This window comes from Vicia villosa, unplaced genomic scaffold (assembly GCF_029867415.1).
Source record: "Vicia villosa cultivar HV-30 ecotype Madison, WI unplaced genomic scaffold, Vvil1.0 ctg.000305F_1_1, whole genome shotgun sequence".
Taxonomy (NCBI): Eukaryota; Viridiplantae; Streptophyta; class Magnoliopsida; order Fabales; family Fabaceae; genus Vicia; species Vicia villosa.
The window spans coordinates 513396-540802 of NW_026705133.1; the positions used below are offsets into that span (position 1 = coordinate 513396).

General features: G+C 35.8%; 3 protein-coding genes across 3 annotated transcripts; 1 reads left to right on the top strand and 2 right to left on the bottom strand.

Moving 5' to 3' along the window:
- Window positions 1–17003: 17003 nt before the first annotated feature.
- Window positions 17004–21208, bottom strand: LOC131626561 (uncharacterized). Its single transcript, XM_058897384.1, has 13 exons — window positions 21163–21208; window positions 20865–20932; window positions 20686–20729; window positions 20566–20582; window positions 20379–20452; window positions 20253–20321; window positions 20025–20076; window positions 19173–19227; window positions 18887–19075; window positions 18174–18495; window positions 17900–18076; window positions 17698–17808; window positions 17004–17438 (listed from the first exon to the last, which is right to left on the bottom strand). Exons 1-12 carry the CDS (start codon window positions 21206–21208, stop codon window positions 17704–17706), a joined length of 1218 nt encoding a protein of 405 aa, XP_058753367.1. The 3' UTR covers window positions 17004–17438; window positions 17698–17703.
- A 1255-nt stretch (window positions 21209–22463) lies between these two features.
- On the top strand, window positions 22464–23042 carry LOC131626552 (histone H4). The gene has a single exon (XM_058897373.1). It carries the CDS (start codon window positions 22575–22577, stop codon window positions 22884–22886), a length of 312 nt encoding a protein of 103 aa, XP_058753356.1. The 5' UTR covers window positions 22464–22574; the 3' UTR covers window positions 22887–23042.
- Window positions 23043–23601: 559 nt separating this feature from the next.
- On the bottom strand, window positions 23602–26710 carry LOC131626551 (receptor-like protein kinase HERK 1). Its single transcript, XM_058897372.1, has 2 exons — window positions 26390–26710; window positions 23602–26305 (listed from the first exon to the last, which is right to left on the bottom strand). Exon 2 carries the CDS (start codon window positions 26292–26294, stop codon window positions 23775–23777), a length of 2520 nt encoding a protein of 839 aa, XP_058753355.1. The 5' UTR covers window positions 26295–26305; window positions 26390–26710; the 3' UTR covers window positions 23602–23774.
- Between the last annotated feature and the right edge of the window lie 697 nt (window positions 26711–27407).

The following is a 27407-nucleotide window of genomic DNA, read 5'->3' on the forward strand; positions in this document are numbered from 1 at the left end:
CTCACCGAGTCGAACAACCGCTATCCTCAATCTAAAAATGACAACATGTAAGGGTGAGTCTCATCATAATTAACAAATGTTATAAGGTTATAAAGCAATAACACATCACAGTTGCATCATTCACCCCATTGTTTCATAAACAGACATTCAAAACAAGTCAAACAACAATCAACACATCATCAACATTTACAACACTGGAATACATCCAATCATGTTATAAATTATGCACATGTATGAACTAACACTATGCATGTGGTACCAACATCATCAAATGGTAATAACCCATGACCGATCCAACATCATCAAGATACGGCCCTGCCAGCACAGATTCCACACAATGGGAATCATGCCCTTCACTGATCCAACACACCCTTATGGATACAGTATCACCAATGAACATGAATGAATGCAACATATACAACATACTTATACCATCATCATCAAAATCATCATCATCATCATCATCATCAAGTATGTTCATATATATTAACATCATTCATTCACAATTCCATCATCATATACAAAACATACACGTATTTGCACCAATCATCATCCTCAATAAGAAATAGCATACATGTATTTTCATCATTCTAAAACCAATCATTCATCATCATATAAATTATTCCATAAGGTTCGTTTAGCTCGAAACGGCACATCAAACGGACCAACAGTTAAAAAGTTATGCATCTTTGAACTTTTAAAAAATATCTCAAAACATCAACAGCACGCGGCGCCATCTTAGTTCGCGGCGCGAACTGAGCGTTCCAAGAATCCTTGGCTCTCTGCCAAGCTATTCACGGCGCAACCATCTGCACGCGGCGCGAAACGAGAAAAAGTTACGCCTTCGCGGCGCCAACACGGGTACGCGGCGCGACCTGTGCGTATCACAACTTCCTGGCATTCTGCCCACCTGTTCGCGGCACCAACCCTATGCACGCGGCGCGAACCGGAGATTTCAGAAACCCCAACCTGCAGAAAACAGCATTCTACACATTCCAAACTCACCCAATCCATACCAGTACGAACCTAGGGAAGTGGAATGCACAAACAACACAAAATACATCTCATAATACACCAATTATGCATCAATTGAGATCATAATAACACAGACATCATGGATTCAAACATAGAGATCAAACATCATACAATTTGACTCAATCCCTAAACCTATCATATGACTCAATTGACCCGAATTCTACATCTATTCAGTATTATCAACCCCTAACCCGATAATAGATGATAATCAGATAAGTCCCCCCTTACCTTAGCCAAATTCTTGAACTCTTCCTCTTTCTATGCTTCTGCACTTTCACGTTCTTCCTCTATTCTCCTCTTCTGCTTTTTTCACGTTCTTTCTCTAATTTCCTCCTTTTCCTTCTTTTATGAAAAATAATATAATTTAGTAAAAAGGCCTTGTGACTAACACCCCTCCTTTTACTAACACTACCTCGGCCCAACTCTATTATTTTCCATAATTTTTAGAGAAATGCCAAATAATTCCAATAAAATAATTTAAATCCCAATTAAATTAAATTAAGGAAAATTACGGATGTTACAACTCTCCCCCACTAAAGAGTTTTCGTCCTCGAAAACATACCTCAAGCAAATAGTTCCGGATAGGAAACTTTCATCTGGATTTCTAACTCCCAGGTGACATTTCCATCGGCTGGTCCTCCCCAAGCTACTCTGACTAAAGCTATTTCCTTGCCCCGCAATTGCTTCAGTCTTCTATCTTCAATCCTCACAGGCAACGTTTCAACCGTTAAGTTGGCTTTAACCTGCACATCGTCCACTTGGATCACGTGGGACGGATCCGAAATGTATTTCCTCAATTGAGACACATGAAATACATCATGCAAGTTGGCAAGCATCGGCGGTAACGCAATACGATATGCCATTTCTCCCACTCTTTCCGAAATTTGGAATGGTCCAATAAATCGCGGAGTCAACTTCTTTGACTTTAAAGCTCGACCAATACCCGTCATAGGAGTAACCTTCATAAACACATGATCTCCCTCTTGAAACTCAAGTGTCTTCCTTCTTTTATCATAATAACTCTTCTGACGACTCTGAGAAGCTTTCATCTTCTCTTGAATCATCTTAATATTCTCCGTAGTCTGTTGTACAATTTCTGGTCCAATCACAACACTCTCACCAGCTTCGTACCAACACAATGAAGTTCTACATCTCCTACCATACAATGCCTCAAACGGAGCCATACCTATACTCGAATGAAAACTGTTGTTGTAGGTAAATTCAATCAAAGGCAGATAACTATCCCAAGCACCTCCTTTTTATAACACACAAGCACGTAACAAATCTTCTAACGACTGAATTGTCCTCTCAGTTTGTCCATCTGTCTGCGGATGATAAGCAGAACTCAGTCTCAGCTTAGTACCCAAAGCCTTCTGCAAACCTTCCCAGAACTTAGAAGTAAATCTCGGATCTCTGTCTGACACGATACTCGAAGGAATACCATGTAGACTGACTATCTTCTCAATATATAATTGAGCCAGCTTTTCCATCGGATAATCCATTCTTACCGGTATGAAATGTGCAGACTTTGTCAACTTGTCTACCACGACCCAGATAGCTTCACAATTCTTAACAGTTCTCGGCAAACCCGAAACAAAATCCATCGATATGCTATCCCATTTCCACTCAGGAATAAACATCGGTTGCATAAATCCAGATGGCTTCTGATGTTCAACCTTTGACTTCTGACAAGTCAAACAAGAATACACAAACTCAGCAATTTCTTTCTTCATTCCAGGCCACCAAAATAGCTTTCTCAAATCATGATACATCTTGGTAGCACCAGGATGAATACTTAATCCACTACGGTGTCCTTCTTCTAAAATACTTCTTCGAAGTTCAGCAACATCAGGAACACAAACTCTGTCTCCAAACCTCAGTATACCATTCTCGTCAACTCTGAATTCACCACTCTTGCCTTGGTTAATCAAAGTCAACTTGTCGACTAATTCGACATCAGCCTTCTGGCCCTCTCTGATCTCTTCAAGAATACCACTGGTCAGCTTCAGCATTCCCAACTTAACACTAGTAGGAGTACCTTCACATACCAAACTCAAGTCTCTGAATTGTTCAATCAAATCCAATTCCTTCACCATTAGCATAGACATATGCAAAGTCTTCCTACTTAAAGCATCAGCAACTACGTTTGCCTTACCCGGATGGTAATTCAAACTAAAATCATAGTCTTTAAGGAATTCCAACCACCTTCTCTGCCTCATATTCAGTTCTTTTTGGTCAAAGAGATATTTCAGACTCTTATGATCACTGAACACCTCAAATCTCGAACCATACAGATAATGTCGCCACAATTTCAAAACAAACACTACCGCTGCCAACTCTAAATCATGAGTCGGATAATTCCTTTCATGCACTTTGAGTTGTCTCGACGCATACGCGACCACTTGTTGATTCTACATCAGTACACCACCTAAACCCATCAACGAAGCATCACAATAAACCACAAATGATTCTGTCGGATTCGGCAAAATCAAAATAGGAGCACTAGTCAACCTCTTCTTCAGCTCTTGGAATCCTTCCTCGCATTTTACATCCCAAATAAAAGCCTGACCCTTTCTGGTTAATTTAGTTAACGGCAATGCTAACTTTGAAAATCCTTCAATGAATTTCCTATAATAACCTGCAAGGCCAAGAAAACTACGAATCTCTGACACTGACTTCGGCGCTTCCCACTGAGATACAGCCTCTATCTTAGTAGGATCGACAACAATACCATTCTTAGAAATTACATGTCCAAGAAAACTGACCTCTTCTAACCAAAATTCACACTTCGACAGTTTGGCAAAAAGTTGCTTCTCTTTTAACAACTCCAACACAGTTCTGAGATGTTCCGCATGTTCTTCCTCACTCTTAGAATATATTAGGATATCATCTATAAACACCACCACGAACTTATCGAGATAAGGATGAAATATCCTATTCATATACTCCATAAATACACCAGGTGCGTTAGTAACTCCAAACGGCATTACCGAATACTCATAATGTCCATACCTTGTTCTGAAAGCGGTCTTCTGAATATCATCGTCTTTCACACGAATCTGGTGATACCCAGACCTCAGATCAATCTTACTAAACACACATGCTGCAACCAGTTGATCCATCAAATCATCAATCCTCGGCAAGGGATACCGATTCTTGATAGTAACCTTGTTCAGTTGTCTGTAATCCACACACAACCTCATTGAACCCTCTTTCTTCTTCACTAGTAACACAGGTGCACCCCACGGAGAAACACTAGGACGAATGAACTTCTTCTTAAGTAATTCTTCCAACTGCTTCTTCAGTTCAGTCAACTCAGACGGTGACATACGATACGGTGCCATTGACACTGGACTAGTTCCCGGAATTAATTCAATGGAAAACTCTATTTCTCTTTCTGGTGGTAATTCATTCACTTCTTCCGGAAAAACTTCTGGAAACTCACATACCACTGGTAGTTCACTACTTACTACTCCTTCCTTTGAATTTGCCAATGCAAACAACATAAACACCGTTGCACCAGTCTTGATAGCTTCATCCACCTGTCTAGCTGTCATCTCCAGATCATCAGAATGAACTTCTTCAGGAAAGATTACTGTCTTCGAAAAACAGTTGATGTGAACACGGTTAAATTCTAACCAGTTCATCCCCAGGATTACATCGAGTTGTTTCAACGGAAGGCACACTAAGTCCATCCCGAATTCTCTACCAAAAATGTCAACCGGACAATTCAAGCATGCAGACGAAGTAGTTACTGAACCCGACGCTGGAGTATCAATAACCATACTTCCATTTATTTCAGATATTCCCAAATTCAACCTCTTAGCACAATCCAAAGAAATAAAAGAATGAGTTGCTCCAGTATCAATAATCGCAACTAAAGGTGTGCCATGAATAAAACACGTACCTTTAATTAGTCTATCCTCTGGAGTGGTTTCTGATCCAGACAAAGCAAAGACCTTTCCTCCAACTTGGTTCTTCTTCGGTTTAGGACACTGTGGGCTAAAGTGACCCTCTTCACCATAATTGTAACAAGTCACAATCTTCTTCTTACAATCAGCGGCAACATGACCCACTTCTTCACACTTGAAGCACTTCTTCTGATTCAGCTTGCACTCATTCCTACGGTGCCCGACCTCACCACAGTTATAGCACCTGACAAAAGCACTGGAGTCTCCCCCACTAGGCTTCTTCCAACCACCAGTCTTTGGATTACCTCTACCATATGGCTTACCCTTATCCATAGGCTTCTTCCCTTTTCTGTCAACTAACTCGCGAGAGTGAGATGACTTCAGCTTGAGATTATCTTCCTCGAAGATCCTACTACAGTCCACCAAGTCTACAAATCTTCGGATTCTTTGATATCTGATACCCTGCTTAATCTCATCACGGAGACCGTTCTCGAACTTGATGCATTTCGAGAATTCACTAGCTTCATCGTTGTTGTAGTGAACGTAGTACTTCGCCAACTCAACGAACTTCGAAGCATACTCTAGTACTGTCATGCTTCCTTGAACTAGTTCCAGAAATTCAATTTCCTTTCGACCTCTTACGTCTTCCGGAAAGTACCTTCTCAAAAATTCTCTCTTGAACACAACCCAAGAAATAGCCACACCATCAGTTTCCAGCTCAGTCCTGGTGGCCATCCACCAATCGTCAGTTCTTCAGACAACATGTGAGTACCATATCTCACCTTCAGATCCTCAGCACAATCGATGACTCTAAAGATTCTCTGGATCTCCTTAAGCCACTTCTGAGCACCTTCAGGATCATGCGTGCCCTTGAACAATGGAGGATTGTTCCTCTGAAAACTGTTCAGCTGCCTGTCAGCACCAATCGCAGCTCCATTGGCATTTCCCCCCAGCACACCAGCGATCATGCCCAGAGCCTCAGCAATAGCATCATCGTTTCTTCCTCCTCTTCCAGCCATTGTTCTGCTTAAATCACAACCAATTTAATCAGAACAGAAGTATCGACAGTTAACTCTTACTAGTCGTATACACAGGAAACAAAACTAACACTAAGACTCTGGTCATAACGACCGACTATGCTCTGATACCACTATTGTAACACCCCTTACTAACCCCGCGGCAATTTAAACAAATATTCAGAGTACATGAAATAAGGGTGCCACAATTCATAATAAATAAACATCATTCAGTCATGTCATGCATTCACTGAGGTAATCATCATAAATTAAAACGTTTCATGTTAACACAGCGGAAATTTATTCAACGGACTAAGTTTAACATCTTTAAAACTTATCCTTCAAAACATCAAAACATAACTAGAGTCATAATCATAAACTCTAAACAATCGCGTCCCCAGTGTTACAACTATCAGAGCATGACACCTGACGCTACTAAAATAACTGACTCATGAGCTAATCCTCACCGAGTCGAACAGCCGCTATCCTCAATCTAAAAATGACAACATTTAAGGGTGAGTCTCATCATAATTAACAAATGTTATAAGGTTATAAAGCAATAACACATCACAGTTGCATCATTCACCCAATTGTTTCATAAACAGACATTCAAAACAAGTCAAACAACAATCAACACATCATCAACATTTACAACACTGGAATACATCCAATCATGTTATAAATTATGCACATGTATGAACTGACACTATGCATGTGGTACCAACATCATCAAATGGGAATAACCCATGACCGATCCAACATCATCAAGATACGGCCCTGCCAGCACAGATTCCACACAATGGGAATCATGCCCTTCACTGATCCAACACACCCTTATGGATACAGTATCACCAATGAACATGAATGAATGCAACATATACAACATACTTATACCATCATCATCAAAATCATCATCATCATCATCATCATCAAGTATGTTCATATATATTAACATCATTCATTCACAATTCCATCATCATATACAAAACATACACGTATTTGCACCAATCATCATCCTCAATAAGAAATAGCATACATGTATTTTCATCATTCTAAAACCAATCATTCATCATCATATAAATTATTCCATAAGGTTCGTTTAGCTCGAAACGGCACATCAAACGGACCAACAGTTAAAAAGTTATGCATCTTTGAACTTTTAAAAAATATCTCAAAACATCAACAGCACGCGGCGCCATCTTAGTTCGCGGCGCGAACTGAGCGTTCCAAAAATCCTTGGCTCTCTGCCAAGCTATTCGCGGCGCAACCATCTGCACGCGTCGCGAAACGAGAAAAAGTTACGCCTTCGCGGCGCCAACACGGGTACGCGGCGCGACCTGTGCGTATCACAACTTCCTGGCATTCTGCCCACCTGTTCGCGGCGCCAACCCTATGCACGCGGCGCGAACCGGAGATTTCAGAAACCCCAATCTGCAGAAAACAGCATTCTACACATTCCAAACTCACCCAATCCATACCAGTACGAACCTAGGGAAGTGGAATGCACAAACAACACAAAATACATCTCATAATACACCAATTATGCATCAATTGAGATCATAATAACACAGACATCATGGATTCAAACATAGAGATCAAACATCATACAATTTGACTCAATCCCTAAACCTATCATATGACTCAATTGACCCGAATTCTACATCTATTCAGTATTATCAACCCCTAACCCGATAATAGATGATAATCAGATAAGTCCCCCTTACCTTAGCCGAATTCTTGAACTCTTCCTCTTTCTCTGCTTCTGCACTTTCACGTTCTTCCTCTATTCTCCTCTTCTTCTCTTTTCACGTTCTTTCTCTAATTTCCTCCTTTTCCTTCTTTTATGAAAAATAATATAATTTAGTAAAAAGGCCTTGTGACTAACACCCCTCCTTTTACTAACACTACCTCGGCCCAACTCTATTATTTTCCATAATTTTTAGAGAAATGCCAAATAATTCCAATAAAATAATTTAAATCCCAATTAAATTAAATTAAGGAAAATTACGGATGTTACATTATGGTATGTATTTTGCCTAATTCGAGTGAACCTTTTGTGGTATATTGTGATGCATGAAAGATGGTTCTTGGTGGTGTGTGATATAGAATGGTCAGGTTGTTGCTTATGCTCCCAGACAATTGAAAGTTCGTGAAAGGAATTATACTACTCATGACTTAGAGTTGACAACTATGATATTTGTTCTGAAGATTTGGAGGCATCATGCTTTTGTCTCCAAGTTTGAAGTGTTTAGTGATCACAAGAGTTTAAAGCATTTGTTCGATCAGAAGGAGTTGAACTTAAGGCAGAAGATATGGCTTGAACTTCTGTGAGATTATAATTTTGATTTGAGTTATCATTTGGGAAAGGCTAATATTGTAGCTGATGCATTGAGTAGGAAGTTCTAACATATGTCGATGCTTATGGTTCAAAAGTTGGAATTGATCGAACAATTTAGATATATGAGTTTAACGTGTGAAGTGACTACTAGCAGTATGAAGTTGGGGGATGTTGAGGCTGACCAGTGGTATTTTGGAAGAGATCTGAGAAGGTCAAAAATTTGATTTGGGTTTGGTTAACCGTTTGTTGCTGACTAACCAAGGTAATAAGGGTGATTTATGAGTTGACTAGAATGGTGTGATGAGGTTAGAGATAGAGTGTGTGTTCCTGGTGTGCCAAAAATTAAGAAGATTATTCTTGAGGAAAGACATTGAAGTGGTTTAAGTATTTATCTTGGTGCGACGAAAATGTATCAGGATTTGAATAAATTATTTTGGTGGTTCGGTATGAAAAAGGAAAATGCTTAGTTTGTCTATGCTTGCTTGACTTGTCAGAAGTAAAAGATTGAACACCAGAAACCTTTGGGTCTGATGCAATTGTTAAATATTCCAGAGTAGAAATGGGAAAACATTTATATGAATTTTGTGTCAGGTTTATCGAAGACTTCTATGGGCAATGATTTGATTTGGGTGATAGTGGATAGATTGACTAAGCCGGCTCACTTCTTACCAATGAGTATCAATCATTCCTTGAAGAGGTTAGTTGAGATGTATATCAAAGAGATTGTGAGGTTACATGGTATACCTTCGAGTATTGTGTTGTATAGAGATCTGAGGTTTACATCAAGGTTCAGAGAAAGTTTACATAAGGTTTGGGTACTAAGTTGAGGTTGATTTCTGCTTATCATCTGCAGACGAATGGTCAAACAGAGAGGACCATCCAATCTTTGGAGGATTTTCAGAGGGCTTGTGAGTTAGAACAAGGAGGTGCTTAAGATAGCCACTTTCCATTGATTGAATTCACTTACAAAAACACTTTCCATGCTAGTATTGGGATGGCACCGTACAAGGCATTGTATGGTAGGAGGTGTAGGATTTTGTTGTGTTTGTATGAGTCATGCGATAGTGTTGTATTCTGACCTGAGATTATGCAGTAGACGGCCGAAAAGATCAATATGATCCAAAGGAAGATGAAAGTTTCGTAGAGTTTTTAGAAAATTTATCATTATAAGAGGAGGAAAGCATTTGAGTTTCAATAGGGAGATCATGTGTTCTTGAGAGTTACTCCACTAACTGGTGTTGGTAGAGCTCTGAAGCCGCGTAAGCTCACGCCGCATTTTATTGGTCTCTACCAGATTATGCATAGGATACGTGAGGTGGCCTATCAGATTGCTTTTTCATCGTCGCTTTCTACTCTTCATAATGTGTTTCATGTGTCTCAATTGAGGAGATACATTCCAGATCATTCTCAAGTGATTCAAGTGGATGATGTGCAGGTGAGAGATAACTTGACAATTAAAGCATCACCCATATGAAAAGAGGATCGAGAAGTGAAGCAATTTAAGGGAAAAGAGATTGTCTTGGTGAAGGTAGTGTAGGGAGGTTCAGCTGGCGATAGTATGACTTGGAAGTGTGAGGATAAGATGAGAGAGTCGTACCCGACTCTATTTTCATCAGGTAATTTTCGGGGGGAAAATTCTATAAGTGGGGGAGAGTTGTAACACGCCCAATTTAAAATTGTGTTGTTTATAATATTTATTTGTGAATATTGTATGAATATTGTGTTTATTAGACTTTTGGTGGGGGTGTAAGACCTTAAGATAGGACATATATTATATGGATTATATAATAGTTTATGTTACTAGTAATTAATAAATAAGAAAATAATATAAATTAGATGTCTAGAGAAAATAAGGACAAGATGGTCATTTGGAGAGTATGTGAGGGCATATTAGGAAAAGCCTAATTGGGATACTATTTCTTAATAGTAAAAAATTAAATATGGAGAATAGAATATATTTTGTTTTGTATGTGAAATTGAGAAGAGGAGAAGAGTGTTAGGGCAAGATGAGGCTTAAGGAGAACAACACATCCATAGAAGCTTGAGAAGAAAAATTACTAGGAATAACAATCTTAGGGTGGGTAATGGTTCTCAATTATAATTAATATGAGGGAAGAGTAGATATAGGGTTTTAGTTCTCGTTGATTCATATTGATTGTTATGAATATTGATGAAAGTGGTGAAATCTTTGATGTTGATGTTGTGTGCATATGTTGTATTGTGAAATCTTTGATGATGTTGTTGCTTTAAGTTAATTTTTTATTGATGTGTTTTATGAACCATGTTGGATTTGATATGAATTAGTGATTAAAGATGATGAATTTGGCGTTATGGTTATGATGTATTTAGAATCCATGATCATATGAAATAGTAGCTTGAATTAGGATGTTAAAACAGTAGGAAAATGTTGGATTTCGAATCCTGAGATCAGAGTTTTTTAAAGAATCGAAACCGGTGGTCTGGAAGATCTCTAACGATAAAAAAAACACAGAAAATTCTTCATTGTGCAATTGAGCTCGCGAGTATCAGAAAATTCTTCATGATATGTTGTCAATGACACACTTGACTAGTCGAGGTCGAACAAATGTGTGTCGTTGTTTTTATTGCATGTTGAGAGTCTATGCATCCATGTTATCAGAACTTCGGTTCTAATTATGATGTGGAATCGATCCTATGGTGTTGATTTGAGTGCGAGTATCTAATTTCCTATGGTGGGAATTAGTGAAGTGTTACCTATGGTGGCAAATCCTCTATCATATGGTGGTGGAACAGGGAGCTAAATGAACCAGTGTGTTCTTAAACTGGTACCACGTGCATTGAGTCAGTATTGTTGCATAGAATTCTATGTGGCATTGCATAATTTTGTTGGTGTTATGTGATTTGGTGATACTTGTAAATGTTATATGACTATATGTAAGTCTTGTGATGGAAGATGTACATGAGTTACTTGTGATGTTTGGGTATGAGGCTATGATGTAATTGATGTTGTTGATTTGTAGCATATAATTGTTTCAAAACTATTCTTTCTTATATCTTTTATAATTGATTATGATTACACACCCCTTCTATTTGAATGTTGTCTCTACGTGGATAATTAACTTGCAGATACTCAGGAATAGTTCTCGCGGAAAGTAAGTGGAAGCTAGTTGCGCAAATATTTCTTTAGTTATTGTTTTATAGTGGTTTTTGCTCTGATCATGTGACATCGAGTTGAGGTTGACGCTTGAATTTCTTAAACTTTGATGTTGTTTATTTTAGAAGAAAATTGTTAAACTATGCTTTTCATGTCTCGAGTTAAATGTTTAAGACTCATGAAGTGTTTTATTTTAAAATAAAAACAAACTAAATGATGATGATTCTGCTGCGACATTTTTAAATGTGAATTGATGTCTTATAAACATCATGAATGTGTATTTGCCTTTAAAAATTAAATGTTAATTTTGTGTGACCCGTGTTACGGAGCAGGAATGAATATGTTTCTATGAAGTGTGAAATCTTTGTGTGGTTGTTTTAATTAATTTATTTGTAAATTATACATGAGGTTTAGAAGGATGTTACATTTATCACTTGAAACCATCTCAAGGTACCAACTCTCTTTGGGCTGCCATACCATGGAGACTCTTTTTGAATTTGTTTCAACAACCTCAAGCAGAGCACTTAGAAAATTGTTTCATAAAGTAGAACTCTCTCGGCTACTTTTGTACTATTATAAACGTAGATAGAAGTTGTAATGACATACCAACTCACAATAGTTTTTGCAGTACCTTTCACACCTCATTTGGAACGTGGCTATGCAATTTCTCTAATTGATATTCTCTATGCTAAACTTTGGGTCATCCGGCGGTGGAGAATATCAAAGATGTTCTCCACACTTGATCCATACCTTCCTCTTCCTTCTCGGGATTGCGTTACGCCTTTACTAATGATGTTGCATGAACTTTATTTTTAAAAATCTACTTCTGTTTACTTTTTTTTCTTTTGGTTTTTTTTTAACTTATCAAAGATGACTCATTTTGAGAAGAAAGGAGTATTATTCATTAATTAGGAATTGCTACGCATTAGCTGAACAAGTTGTGAAATTGAGGCCATGTGGTTATGTGAATTTTTTAATCATGTTGTTCTAAAGCTAGAGGCTATGTGATTTTTTACTTTCTAGTTCTAGGATATAAGATGGGCAAAAAACAACCCAACTAATCTTTGCGGACCGGCGGTGTGTTAGCCACCATGTTTATGGGTGGCATTTTAATATCCAATTATTGTTTGCTTTTTCATGATTTTTGTTTAAAATGTTTTTTCTTTCTAATAAACAGAACTTTTGTTTTTAAAGTAAACATAGAAATCTTAGACTTAGGAAAATTGTCTCAATGAATATGTTTAAGAATTTTAAACAAAGACACCACTCTCAGTCTCATGTTCAAAAGAATTACATGATCAATCATGAGGACACCACTCTCAACATAAAAAATATATAAATGCATAAAGTGTAGATAATGGATGCCATAAACAAACATTGATTTAGGAGGCTATGAATGCAACACCTACAATGTTGGAAAAGTCTTTTCTCTATCAAAAGATCATAGGAGGAGGGGGCGCTTCCTAATAGAAAACTTTGCATGGTTAAATCACAAATGTATTGCCTAGAATAAGAAGTATAAAGCTAAATAGTTGATAAAATCAATTAAAAACTAAAATAAGTTAAAAGCACTACACTACTAGTCACCCGTAGTATAAGAAGCTTCTTATTTTTTTACTCAATTGAACTGGTTTTCATAATTCCATTTACAATGAGGGTGTTGAAAAAATTATTCAATAGTTGAATAGGTGTAATGAGATGTTGAATAAAGAGTTGAAAGTGATGTGGATTAATATGTGTTGAAAACATTCAACAGGTTGAATGAGAAAGTGTGGGCCCACATATATTACTTTGCAAAATTTTATTGATTGTTGTGATTGTTTAAAATGGTGGGATTGAGTGTTGAATTTTATTAAACAAAACAATTGTAGTGAGTAAAAATTAAATGAGTGTTGAATTATTATGTGAAAGAAAGAGAAGATGATGTGGAGAATAAAAAGTGAAAAAAAGAAGGTATTGAATATGCAAACGATTGAACATAGCCTAACATGGTGGGGGTGTAGGTAGCACTTCCCACCCCAATAAAAGCAAGAAAGATTGTGAATTGAAAATATGTTAAGAGAGAGAAAAAGGAAAAATAGAAATTCACCATTTTTTTTAGTTTGTTAACAAAAAGAAATAGAAAAATACTGGTAACAGCTCTAAATAAATACTCCAATTTTAATTTTTTTTGTTTCGTTGAATAATTGATATATCTAACCTATAGTTCAAATATATTATTTATTCAATTAATTTAAAAAGTCAAATTTATTTATAAAAAAAAGAGAAAGTATTTATTTAAATTTTTATTAGGATAATATAGGAAATTTAGAATAAAAAAAGTTAGAATGGATTTGATACATATTTGATGTCCTTAGGGCAGTTATTTGCTTTCAATTATATTTTTTCGTTTATAGTTGATTTTTGGAGATTTGGTGTAATTACTCGGAAGTAGAACAAGTTGTATATTGTGTATATAGATTCGCCTATGAGCATCAATTCAAACAACAGTTTCTATTTCATTCTCTTCCTCCTCACATATTAACTTGGGCGTTAAAATGCTAATTTTGCAGGTCCTCGCACTCCACTATATCAAAAGCTTTAATTCACTGTCATCATTGTTTCTCAACTCATTCTTGATTCCTGTGAACGGAATAGTGACGTCATTTGTAGGAATCTACTTATACTTCCTATGAATTCACATTTACTCTTCAACTAGTGTCTTACCCGTGCGTTCGCACGGGTACCCGTCGTTTCCGCGCATTTGGGTTTAGGAAAATCAGAAATGTTTGAAAAAGATTATAAGTTAGGTTAAAGGTTATCATAAAGAAAAATAGCGCATGTAAAACATAAGGGAATGGAAAAGCCGTTGTTTGGCAAGATTCGTTTGAGGATATTAGTGAAGTTGCATCGAAGGACAATAGTGAAGGTGGAAGGTGTGACAAAGGGAATGGTAAGTATGTGGGATCTTCTTCTGCTGGTGTTGATGAAAGCGTTGATATGCAGTCAGACATAACTATTTCGTCGGGATAGTGACAGGTAAAGGTATTGTGAAGTAATAGTGAATAGGACTGAGTTATTTATTTTGAGTTTATTTTGATCAGTAATTTAATATTTCCGTTAATATTAAATATTTTGATCAGTAACTTCATGTTCCCGTTAATATTCAATATTTTGGTTAGTAACTTCATGTTTCCGTTAATATTCAATAGTTTGATCAATAACTTCATGTTCCCGTTAATATTCAATATTTTAATTAGCAACTTCATGTTCCCGTTAATATTCAATAGTTTGAGCAATAACTTCATTTTCCGTTAATATTCAATAGTTTTATCATTAACTTTATGTGAAACAATTGCATTGTACCGCTGTGTTACGCACAATTTTTAAAAATATTGCATCTTAAATTTTTAAAAAAAAATCAAAATAAAGTTTATATTGTTTTAGATTGAATAATACATCTAAGGATGCATGTAAGAAATGTAGAGGTTCCATTGAGAAATAATATGTGTAAAGAAAATGTATGGATTATAACCCATAAAATGAATGGACTATTTATTGAAAGGCTCATATAACCGAAGTCCCAATAAGAACAGGACCAAACATGGACTCATTTTGTTTTGTTGCGAATTTTCTGTTTGTTGGTTAGTATGACAATGGAGGGAGGTGTTCAACACTGTCATGGTCAATTTTCCGAACGTCATATTTCCGTTAATATTCAATAGTTTGATCAATATCTTCATGTTCCCGTTAATATAGAATATTTTGATCGACTTCATGTTTTCGTTAATATTTAATATTTTGATATGTAATTTCATTTCCCGTTATTATTCAATATTTTGATCTTTCCGTTAATATTAATATTTTGATCAGTAACTTCATGTTCCTGTTAATTTTCAATATTTTTATCAGTAACTTCATGTTCCCGTTAATATTCAATATTTTGATTAGTAACTTCCTGTTTTTGCTAATATTAATATTTTGATCAGTAACTGTAACTTCATGTTCCTGTTAATATTCAATATTTTTATCAGTAACTTCATGTTCCCGTTATTAGTAAATTCAAATTTCTGTTATTATTCAATATTTTGATCAGTAACTTTATGCTCTCGTTAATATTCAATATTTTGATAAGTAATTTAATATTCCCGTTAATATTAATTCTTTTGATCACTAACTTCATGTTCCCGTTACTATATATATATATATATATATATATATATATATATATATATATATATATATATATATATATATATATATATATATATATATATATATATATATATATATATATATATATATATATATATATATATATATATATATATATATATATATTATAACATAAATAGAAATACGTTTAAATGAGTTAATAATGTATTTGGAATATATATAAGGTATTAATAATATAAGATAACAAATCGGTGTCTATAATTCTTTGAATAAAGAAAAATATTTGAATTAATAATACGTTTTATAAACACGTTTATTAATTATCAGTACCTGTGTTTTAAAAAAGAAATTATTAATTATCAGTACACGTGTTTTAAAAAAATAAGAAATTAGGATTAGAATCAACAATATCTTTTTTCCGTTTATAAAAATAATAAATATTATATTTTGTTTTGACATTATTAATTTTTCAGTTCATTTATATGCTCGAATCTGAATAGGGAGTATCTTGGATTAGTGACAAATGTTAATACTTAGTTGTTTTGTCCATGTTATGTGTTATGTGAACCGTTAGTTATTTGCTTGACCGAAATATAGTCACAATGTTGAAGCAAACCGAAATCTGCAGGAGTACATTTTATATGGTGAAAAAAATAGACTATTATAATTAACATTGATGTATAGTTTTGCTGATACCTTTTTGGTTTGTTAACCAATTGTTTTTAAGAAGCACAGGTTTTGAAGTTGAACTGAAGAGGTGTAGCCCAATAGTATAAATATATAATAGGTTCATGTAATTATGATATAGAAAGTTGCAAAGTCCCATAAATGAAAATCTAAAAACCGTGAAATTGGGAGTTTCATAGTTGGTACAAAATTGGGAGCTTCATAGTTGTCTGCAAACAAAAATAACCATAAGATCTTAAAATATATGTATATATATTATTAACTAATCAGCTAAGGAATAAATTATATTTTCATTAAAATTGCATATGAATCATATTGTTGACATACAAATGAGGAATAGGTTCGATACATACTTGATACGTGAGTTCCATCTAAAGGCATGCTTTTTGTCTTGCATCCAAAGGGTTTCTAGGTATGGATAAGGTTGTTTTAGAGGTTTAGACATGAGATATAAGAATCTATGTTGGACTATATACAGTTAGCTTGGTATGTCCAAAAAACTTTATCATCAATTTAATAAATGATTATATAAGTAATCTATAAAATACATATATTTGTTTTGTTTTATATGGAGGTGATAATACAAAACAGAATGCATTCCATATGTAAACTTGGTATGGCCAAAACACTGTACTGTATATACACGAACCAAAACAGTATGTGATGATACAAACCTGTCTGCAACAGAATTCACAATAGAAATTGATGATAAATACGAAATAGATTAATGATAAAGAAACTGAGGTAATCATCATGATACATATAGTTGAACACCTTATAGGTTCATTAAAAGCATATATAGCTGGAATCAATTGTTACATACTTAGATTGACTTCAAGTCAACAGAATAATGAAAGACTTAAACAATAATCAAAAACTAAATGATGCATTGACTGGTGAACTCTGCTTGACAATACCGAATGAGTTTTAGCAGTAGATATAGAATTTGAAACTTGGAAACTATATAAGAGTTGAATAAAAAACATTATGAAGAGACTTTCCCATCATAAATAATTTCAGCTTGTACCGAGGCTCTCTTGAACCGAAATAGTTGTAACATCAACTCAGGTCTGACATTTATAGCAGGCTTCACAATCATTTCTTGCAGGAGAGGAGAATTCAGGAGTAAACATCCTCGTCAAATAAATATATACCAACTCTTCCTAACACAAAAAATCATTTTAAAATTCAATACAAAAGTATATATTGTCATGTGTGATGTTTCTGATGTTGAAACAGAGTGATTAGGAGTGAGTATTCAGGTTTGTTAAGTAAACCAAACTACTTAGTAAAAGATAGATTGGAGGGACCAGAATGGAATGGGGATGAAAACATGGTCATATTTCACATTGTTGCCTGCAGAAATTTGTAACAAAAAATACAAACTAAAAACCGAAATTTAAAGGGAAATTTAGTACCAACCCGGACTCATATATGTCTCCTGTTATATTTTTTGCATAATCCAATTTTGACTTGTTTGTAGAGTCCAGTAAGTTGCTCGAGCACGTTTGCATAAACACTCTCATGCAGATACTGCAGTAAAACGCAGCTCAATTAAATATTACATGTACTTTACAAAAATCATATATGGCTACATTCAAATTGTGAAATCAATTTTCAATACCAGTCTACGGCAGGTTGTACAACGCTGGCCAGCGGTACCGACAGCTGCAAAGAAAATAGAGCGTACAGCCAGTGTGATATCGGCATCATCCATGACTATTATTGCATTGTTACCACTTAACTCAAGCAAGGGTTTGCCAAATCTTTGACTCACTATTTGCTGGACCAGTGCACCCACCTATAATAGGAACCCGTCATTATCAGCTCAATAGCATACTGTAATCTACAATGGGCCTAGCAGTAAAGTAAACAAATAAAACAAACAAAGAAACTACCTTTGAGCTTCCAGTAAATGAAACCAAAGGAATGCGTGTGTCTTTCGATATTGCCTCCCCAATATCAGCACCTCCACAGAGACCGGCAAATATTGCTCCAGGTAAATTGTTCCTCTCAAGAACTTCAGCAATCAGCTTTGTCACAGCAACAGTTATCAGTGGAGTAGTTGGAGCGCCCTTCCTGTAATATGGTGATAAGAAAAAATTGTAATATTTCCGGCTATCGTCTATATGCATAATGATCTTGCCACCAACTTTACCGCAAGCCTCGGGATGGCTAGTATCTAATTTTGCAACTTCGTTGTCACAGCGGATAAGGTAGCTGGCAAGTAATATTATTAAAATACAAATCACTCATCAATTCGAAAAATAACGATAAAACAGAAGTAAAAATATAGACCAATATGTTTGAAACCATGAAAACTAAAGTCATCAACACTGCATTTAAATCAGCATTGTCAATCGCAAAATTCCTCTAGGCAACAGTGCTTTATGGTTGCAAAATATTTGACACCATTTAACACTAAATAGTTATCGCAGAATAAAAGCGATTTTTTATCTAGAGATCCATCATCCACAAAGCGATCAACACCAGCCTGCAATTCAATATCCTTATCATCCCACTGCCAAAATGGAATGGTAATGAGTCTACTTGCAAGGAATGAAATCATTCCTTTCATCAATCAGACCATGAAAAAAAGCAACTCACTAACTGGTTTGAAGGTGACGTAAGAGTTCCGGCGCCATCAGTGCCAAACATCATTAGAGGCTTTGAAGAATTCCCATTATGAGGCAAGCAGGCATTGACATAGCATCTCCAGGAGTATGAGTTGAGGGTGTTGAAGGTGCTGAACTTGGTGAAGAACCCGCTGTATTTGCTGTTCCTGAACTGTTCGCAGGACCTGAGGAAGATATAGTCAGCTTTCAGTATTTTTTAAAGATGATTCAGAATTTCAGTAGCAATACCGCGTCGCTTCGGAAAATCCAATTCAAAAATACCCTGCATAAAATAGTGAGAACCGGTTCAAAACCTCATCAGTACTTAGACGAATATCTGCAGCATATCACAAAAAATCAATCCAAATCGGTTCAGCAAGAGCAACATTACCCTTTGAATTACCAAAACAGGTTCAACAGAAAAAAGAACTCAACAAAAAAGGATTAAAGAATAGGAGAATACCTCTGTGACCAATCTCAGTTGGTGAACATAATCTCTTCCAGGGAATAGGGTTGTCATGTTACGATTTCACCGACTATGCAAGTTGCAACCGACATACCATATATACTCAGTCATGAAATCGGGTTCTTCTTATCCTATGATTGGGTTCTTTTATCCTGCCCGATTTTTGTTGTACTGACAGGAATTCAAAAAAACTTAAAAACTACGAAAACTCACAACACAATCTTCTTTGTTCTTCATACAAATTATTAGATTGGTTATGACCAATTAGTGATGCAAATAGTTACTAATAAACAGGTTCAAATAATATGAAGTAGAAGATATAAAGTGTAAGACAAATAACTCACCGAAACTCACAAATCTGAGGAACAAATCATTATTCTATTGCAATTATCACGCTTATTCTTCTTTGAAGAGCAGCAACCCTACTCGGCCCTGAAAAATAAGGAAAGCAATAAAATTAAAATCGGCACTACAACGAATTAAACAAACATGGTAAACAATTCAAAACCAACATCAATATCAATATTTTCTCCACTTTTTGTATCTCTAATGGTCGACGATAAAGGGATAGACAATAGTTAGTATACTCAATTATGTAGTAAAAAGAAACACTACCAATTCAAGTTCTACCATGGTTGTTTTATGATTTCTCGTGTTTACGATCTTACGGTTGCTCCACACATGCTGCAATGGCAAACCATTCAAAACCAAACATTCGCACTTACAATAAACCAAAAACAGAAACCCAATTGAGGCCTTCATGTTTGGCTTGTTCTTCAAGTCCAATTTTGCCCAACCAAAACCACATAAACACAATTCATCAATGTCGTGTAGATACAATATAATTCAAACACGAAAAACATTCACACAATTTATGTAGTCGTAGTCTCACATACCTCGGCAACTTTAAGAGCACGTTCATTAAGTACAAGCACCTTCCTCAACAGTGTTGTTCTTTGTAAAACCTGTGAGAGTTGTCTTTATTCAACCTGGGCATTAGCAGTTAATATAATCTTCTTGACCTTCTGGTCGGTCTGAAAGCTTCCTTGCCATACACCTTGTATAAACATTAACTGCAAGTTTCCAACAGCACATGCTACTTCAATTAAAATCACATTTTAGATATCAGAATATAGCATCAAGTGATAACGCACAACAACACATGCTACTTCAATTAAAATTACCTCAAAATTCCTTGTATTGTATTACCACACTTTATCATAGCTCTATAACAATAACAATAAAATGAAAGTAGAGGTTATTAGATATCAGTTCTCTAAGAGGTTTGTTTGATTGTAACCGACTAAGTGCATTACTCAAAGCTACTACATATCTCCACATTTCTCTCCATAATCACCATCACCGATTTCAATCTATATGAGAAAAATCAGAAAACCATTAGAATATCGGTAACAAACTTCCATAACACAAAACTCACCTCATAACAAAATGCATAATGTTCTACCTTCATCCCAATCAAGTCCAAGCCAAGAAAGACCTCGAAGCACCGCCTCCTCATATTCTCTTGTAGACCTCTCCAAATCAGTATCCTCTATTCTCAACACAAATTTTTCACCTTTAGACATAAATCAAAAAACACATAACAAAAAAAATCAAAACCATCCAAACCCAACCATGTTCGATGATTTTGTGAGAGGAAGATAATATAAAAGTAGAACTTAGAACTGATTTATAAATATTTCTACCATGATTGCGAGTGAGGTGTAAAGATGAGGAAGTTGTGGAAGAAAACGTGGATGGTTATTATTCTCAATCATCTCAACCAAAGTCTCTGTGAGGCACAACCTGTGCAATAGAATGGAGAGGAATCGCAAGCACCGTCGCGATCCATCGAAGAAGCAGCCAGAGCGCCTGGATTGAAAAGAACAACATCAAAAAAGTTAGTGAGTTTCTTGATAATCAACAACAATACTGATTCGCATCCCGTCTTCAATCGATTACCTTTCGGTGTTCACAAATTGCATCGACGCATTTTTATCGTCGCATCATCGTCGATCTGCAAATAACAACGAACTATCATCACTTCAACGCATCCATACCAAGAACGCATCGCGAGAGACTTCAAAAAGAAAGAGAAGATTAACGATGGTCAGAGCGAAGAAAATCATACCTGAAATTATGGAATTCTTGCTCGCGTTTATTTCGCCAAGTCTTCAGCCAAACAACCACCAGAGTTGCTCAGAAAGGTAAATCCTATTTTCTTCATTCTTCGATGAAAAAGAGATGGAGATGAAAGAAGAAGAGGGAGAAGGAGAGGGAGAAAGAAGATGGAAGCAGAAGTCACATAGAAGAAAAATCAATCCATAGAGAAATCAACAGTTGTAAGCATTTCAATTTCGTAACCGTGTTGGAAGTGGAGAAACCAATTGAATTTAAGACCATGAAGTAAATAAGTAACGAATGCATAGTGGAAGATGGAGGGAGAAAATTACACAGCAATAATATCTTGCTGATGTGGATTAACCATAGAAGAGTTGCTGATGTGGATAGCCTAAGAAAGTCCCAAATGGTAGACTTTTCTTATATGATAGATTCGTCAATTTACAACCCATTCAAGTCACAAAATCAAAAGCATTATGAATCGAACTCGAAGATCTACCACATTTTGATTTAATCAAACATCATCTCAAACTTGCTAAATAGGAAGAAAAATGCTGATTTTTTAAATAGAGAATTAAAATTTAAAACTTAAAAAAAAATAAAAATAGGAGAAGGTCAAAAATGTGTGTTTGTGTACCCCGTCCTTAAGAAAAAAATAAATTAAATATAATATATTAAAATAAAATAAAAATTAATAAATATTACAAAATAAAATATATTTCAACAATAATTATTCTTTGCATAAATTTGTTTTTTTTTTCTTTCAATTTTCTTTCCATTCATCATCAAATCAAAACAAGAAAGAGTGAAAAGCTTAAGGCGCCAAAAGTTAAAAAAATCACATTTTCCAAACTTCGAACAAAATATACCGCCACGTCATCGATCCGTGTACATTCTAATCTCATATCACAACCGTACCTTACTCTTCCATCAACGGTCTAAAACACCTATCAAAATCACTCGAATCCACGCATTCCCATCAAACCCCAAACAAGACCCATAAATAAACCACACACAGATCCATCTTCTTCACAGTCAATTAACACTCGCTCGTTTTACCTTCAAGAAATTCTCAAATCACACTTTGAAATCACCAGATGTCAGGACGTGGAAAAGGTGGAAAGGGTTTGGGAAAGGGAGGAGCAAAACGACACCGTAAGGTTCTCCGGGATAACATTCAGGGTATTACGAAGCCAGCTATTCGTCGTCTTGCTCGCAGAGGAGGAGTGAAGCGTATCAGTGGTTTGATCTATGAAGAAACTCGCGGTGTTCTGAAGATATTTTTGGAGAATGTGATTCGTGATGCTGTTACTTACACTGAGCATGCTAGGAGGAAGACTGTTACAGCTATGGATGTTGTTTATGCTCTTAAGAGACAAGGAAGAACACTCTACGGATTTGGGGGTTAGGGTTAGGGTTTCATTTTCGATCTTTTGCTGTTGGTTGTTATAACTGTTTATTAATATGGGATTGAAATATTACATCAGTATGTTAGATATGATTTTAATTTCAACAATTATGTAATCAGTTCATTATAATGCTAATGTTACAACCTTCTTGCTCAATTTTGGATCTATATTATTATTATTTCTGATTTTGAAATTTCAGTGTCTCAGTTCTATGTTTTTCTTTAAAGAACCTTGAATTGCAGTAATATGTAGTTAAGATTTAGGTAGAAATTTATGTTTCATGTTTGTTTATCTATACTATGAGGAGTTAGTTTTTTAGACGCTTAGCCGTTTGTTTGTTTCTATGGTTGTCGGATTTCTTTTTTGTATTTTTATTTGTGTTCCTCGTGGCCCGTTGGACACTTCTTGTACTAACTTACACCATTTTTTATGCTTTGATGATCTTCACATTTTATCTAACATATATTTTGCCATTGAAAAATAAAGTAAAAAGAATGTAGTATGTGAGGCAGGTCTTTTTTATCTTTATTTGTAGAATTTTATTTTGTTGTCAGAATTTAACCTGCGATCAGAGGAATCATGATTCAAATTCAAGAACCAAAATGACCACAGGTCACTGGTATGTCTTATGCTAAATTATCCTTTTTCAAATATGACACTGATCATGAGCAAAATATGCACATAAAGTTTTGTAACCAAAGAACAAGTTACATCATGCTGAAAAAGACCATTTCACAGAATTGCATACTTAGCAAATTGGTCTTTATTTACAACTCTATTGTTAGGAACAACAGAACTACAGTTTAGAACTCACAATCCACCAAAACCATAAAAACTCGTGTAATACGCAAAATTTAAATGAGTTATTCGACAATGAGTTATTCGACGTCACCTTCCCTCGGACTTCACCAACTGCGAGAATACTTTACTCATAGAAACACCAGACAGATCATCAAGACTCGCAGCTTCAAATTGCGCAACCGAAACACTTTCTTCGTGGTTGTAGTTATTGATTTGCGGAGAGAGTTCGATCATATTAGTGCTGTTTTCTTCAGGATCGCCTTTAACAACAGCCTCTTGAAGTTGAAGAGCATACTCCAGATTCCACAATACATCTCCCATAGAAGGCCTATCAACACCGAAATCAGCCAAACATTTTTCAGCCGTTTCTCCGAATTTTCTTAGAGAATCCGGTCTGATTTTCCCTTCTAGCGTTGGATCCACGATTCGCGCAAGTTCTCCTTTTTTCTGCCATTTCATCGACCATTCTGCCAAATTCACCATTTCTCTAGGAAGAGATGGATCTATAACAGGTCTTGCACATAAAACCTCGAACAAAACTACCCCAAATGAATACACGTCAGATTTCTCCGTTAACTGCTGCCTTCTGAAATACTCCGGATCAAGGTAGCCAAAACTTCCTTTCACGGCTGTGCTCACGTGCGTCTGATCAATTTCCGGTCCGATCTTTGATAGCCCGAAATCGGCAACTTTCGCCATGAGGTTCTCATCAAGAAGGATATTTGCAGATTTTACATCGCGGTGAATAACCGCTTTAGCATAGCCGGTATGAAGGTAATGAAGTCCCCTAGCTGCTCCGATGCATATCTCGAGCCTCTCTTTCCAACTTAAGCTGGGGAGACCTGAGCCATAGAGATGACTCTTGACAGTTCCATTCTCCATGTACTCATATATCAAGATCATTTCATTCCTTTCATCACAATATCCGATCAATGATACCAGATGCCGATGACGGAACTGAGACAACATTTCTATTTCGGTTCGGAATTCTGCAAGTCCCTGATGTGACCGAGGGTTCCCCCTCTTACAAGCAACTTTAGTTCCATCGTTTAATTCACCTTTGTAAACCTTACCAAAACCACCTACGCCAATAACCCAACTCTCATCAAAATTGTTTGTGGCCTCTTGAACTGCCGCAAATGGGAAGCGGTACTCGAAATTCGAAGCAGCACTTCCTGTTGTGGCGTTTGAATATTTACTTCCCATTGTGTGAGAAGTTCCATCGTTGATCGATAAAGGAACCCACGTCTTTGAATGCCCTTGTTGTGCCAACCGTCTTCTTCTCATGAAGAGCACAAAGAAAACTCCAACCACTGCGCAAACTATCCCAAGACTCACACCAACTATCACGCCAACTTTCTTAGAATTCGAACCATGATTACTCGTCAAAAGCACGGCTGTCGATGCACTGAGACTGCTCTTAGAGTTGTTCATTTTCATGATCTCAAGTCCATTCAAAATGGCATTAGGATAATCACTATTTGCATCAGAAGGCCCAATACTTACAAAAATTTTATCATCCACCGACGGTGTTGTAACGAAATCCATAAAATAAGGAGTACCCAAAACATTATTAGTCTTTGCGGCGAGATCAAGATCCTTTGCAGCTAACAAGGAATTAATGTAAACATTGAAATAGAGTTCATTAAGACCTTTACTAACAATGTCACAGAAGTGAAGTCGAACAAGGTACTGAAACTCCGGCTCCACATCAAACTTCCATGTCACATTGAAAATGCTACGCGGATCACTCTCCGAGTTCATCTCAGTTAAAGTACCATATACACTAGCCGGAGCAATATTCTCTGTTGGCCCGCCTTTTACATACTTAACAGCACCTATACTCGAAAAATTTCTAGCAAGATTAGGTAGTATAAGAAAACTTACATCAGGAACCCAAGTTCGACGAAGCGGATCAACGTCAAAAGAAACACTCGGACCACCCATGTTAACCCTGAAAACCGTCTCTAACGCCTGTGTCAACAACCCTGAATAACTTCTCCGCGGACTCAACGCGATAGCATCATCGGGAATCAAATCATCAGGCACAGAAACAACTTCGATCGCATTCACAAAAGCAGTCGAATTCATCGACGGGGTAAACGTCACAACAACTTCATCTAACGTCACATTCACTAAATACTCCTTCATGACACCATTTTTTTCCAGCACACTAAAGTTACTAACCAGCACATTATTTTGAGTCCTAACATCGAAATTCGCAGCAGTAAGATTGTAATTTCGATACGAAAACGGAAAGAAATGAAGCCTGATCCAAACCCTACCCTTTCTGCTAACAGGAAAACTATACTTTGAAGGTGAATTGAAGATTCTTGCAGTTTGATAAAGAGGTGAATAACCAGCAGTGGAATTGATTGAACTTAAAGTAGTATTTGCAAGAATATCTTCTTGTGTGGAAAGAAAACTCTTATAGAATTGATCTGATGTAAAATTGAGATTACCTATTGAAGTATTTGTATATGAACCACAATCTATAAGGTAATTATCTATAGGAACAAAGTTTGCAGAAAAACACACCAAAGGAAAAGTTGATAATAACACATAGATGAACATAAATAACCAACCTTGTGTATGATTCCACATCATAGTGATGAATCCTGGTACATGCAATCAAAGAAAACAATGAAGTTGTATTACTAGAGAAATATACCTTAAGACAGGAACTAGGAAGATCTAGCAACCTTAAAAATTTGATATAGTCCTAGATTCTTGTCTGTACAAGATATTATTTTAATTCTTGAGCTGGAAATTGGAGTGAAAGCATGATGAGTGAATGAATAAAGAAAGAGAGGTGAGTTGGTAACTGACTGTGAAGCAATAAAAGCAAGAGTTAATGAAACTGTTATTATAATATAGGAGTAAATTAATAACAGATGGATATGGATGAGTGTTTAATGTTTATGTAATTAAGGTATTAAGATGTGGTTGATTTTGTTGGTTGTTAGGTTTGGTTTTGATGCTGGCAATAACTATCAAATCAAAACCGGAAAATAGTTGGTAAAGGAGTATTCAAGAATTTCTTTTATGCTTTTTATTTTTGGAAGCTACTTTAGAATAAGCAAAGATTAATTTATTTGAAATACTCAGTCACATGGAAGCACAAGCTGTTCTCCAAATTGAACCGCAAATCAATCGGGACGTGTTATTTTCCTCATTTTCTAGTCACCCCTGAACTGCATACACGTTAACAAAAATAGGTAAATAATAATGCTATTTTTTAATTGCAATATATAAATAAATAAAAAGAATGCACACGATTGAGAAAAATATAAGAAGTGGTCCACAATTCTAAAAAATAATAAATCCAACATAGAGCTCTAAAAAAAAAAATTATACATCACAAATCATAAGTGATAAAAATAAACACCCTCGCCAAGAAAATCTTCATGAAAAAAAAAAATAGAGTGAAGGTCCATTTTAGTCCCTCACAAAAATTGCAGAGGTCAGGTTAGTTCCTGAGAATAAAAAAGTCTTTATTAAATCCCTTTCAAAATTTAACCGAGTCATATTAGTCCCTCTACTAATATTTTTTTCAAACCGTTTTTTTTTCCTCTTACTTTTGAACCGTGACTGGACTAACAATGAAGTCCAATTTTAGTCTCTCACAAATAAGATAGTCCAAATTAGTTACTAATAAAAAAGTCTTTGTTTAATCCCTTACAAAATTTAGCTGAGTTATGTCCGTCACTCTTTTAATAT

Coding starts and splice junctions, on each gene's coding strand:
- LOC131626561 (XM_058897384.1), bottom strand. CDS start 21,208: ATGGATCGCGACGGTGCTTGCGATTCCTCTCCATTCTATTGCACAG. Junction 19,228..20,024: donor GCAGCATGTGTGGAGCAACC/GTAAGATCGTAA, acceptor GATATGCTGCAG/ATATTCGTCTAAGTACTGAT. Junction 18,077..18,173: donor CATTTACTGGAAGCTCAAAG/GTAGTTTCTTTG, acceptor TTCCTATTATAG/GTGGGTGCACTGGTCCAGCA.
- LOC131626552 (XM_058897373.1), top strand. CDS start 22,575: ATGTCAGGACGTGGAAAAGGTGGAAAGGGTTTGGGAAAGGGAGGAGCA.
- LOC131626551 (XM_058897372.1), bottom strand. CDS start 26,294: ATGATGTGGAATCATACACAAGGTTGGTTATTTATGTTCATCTATGTG.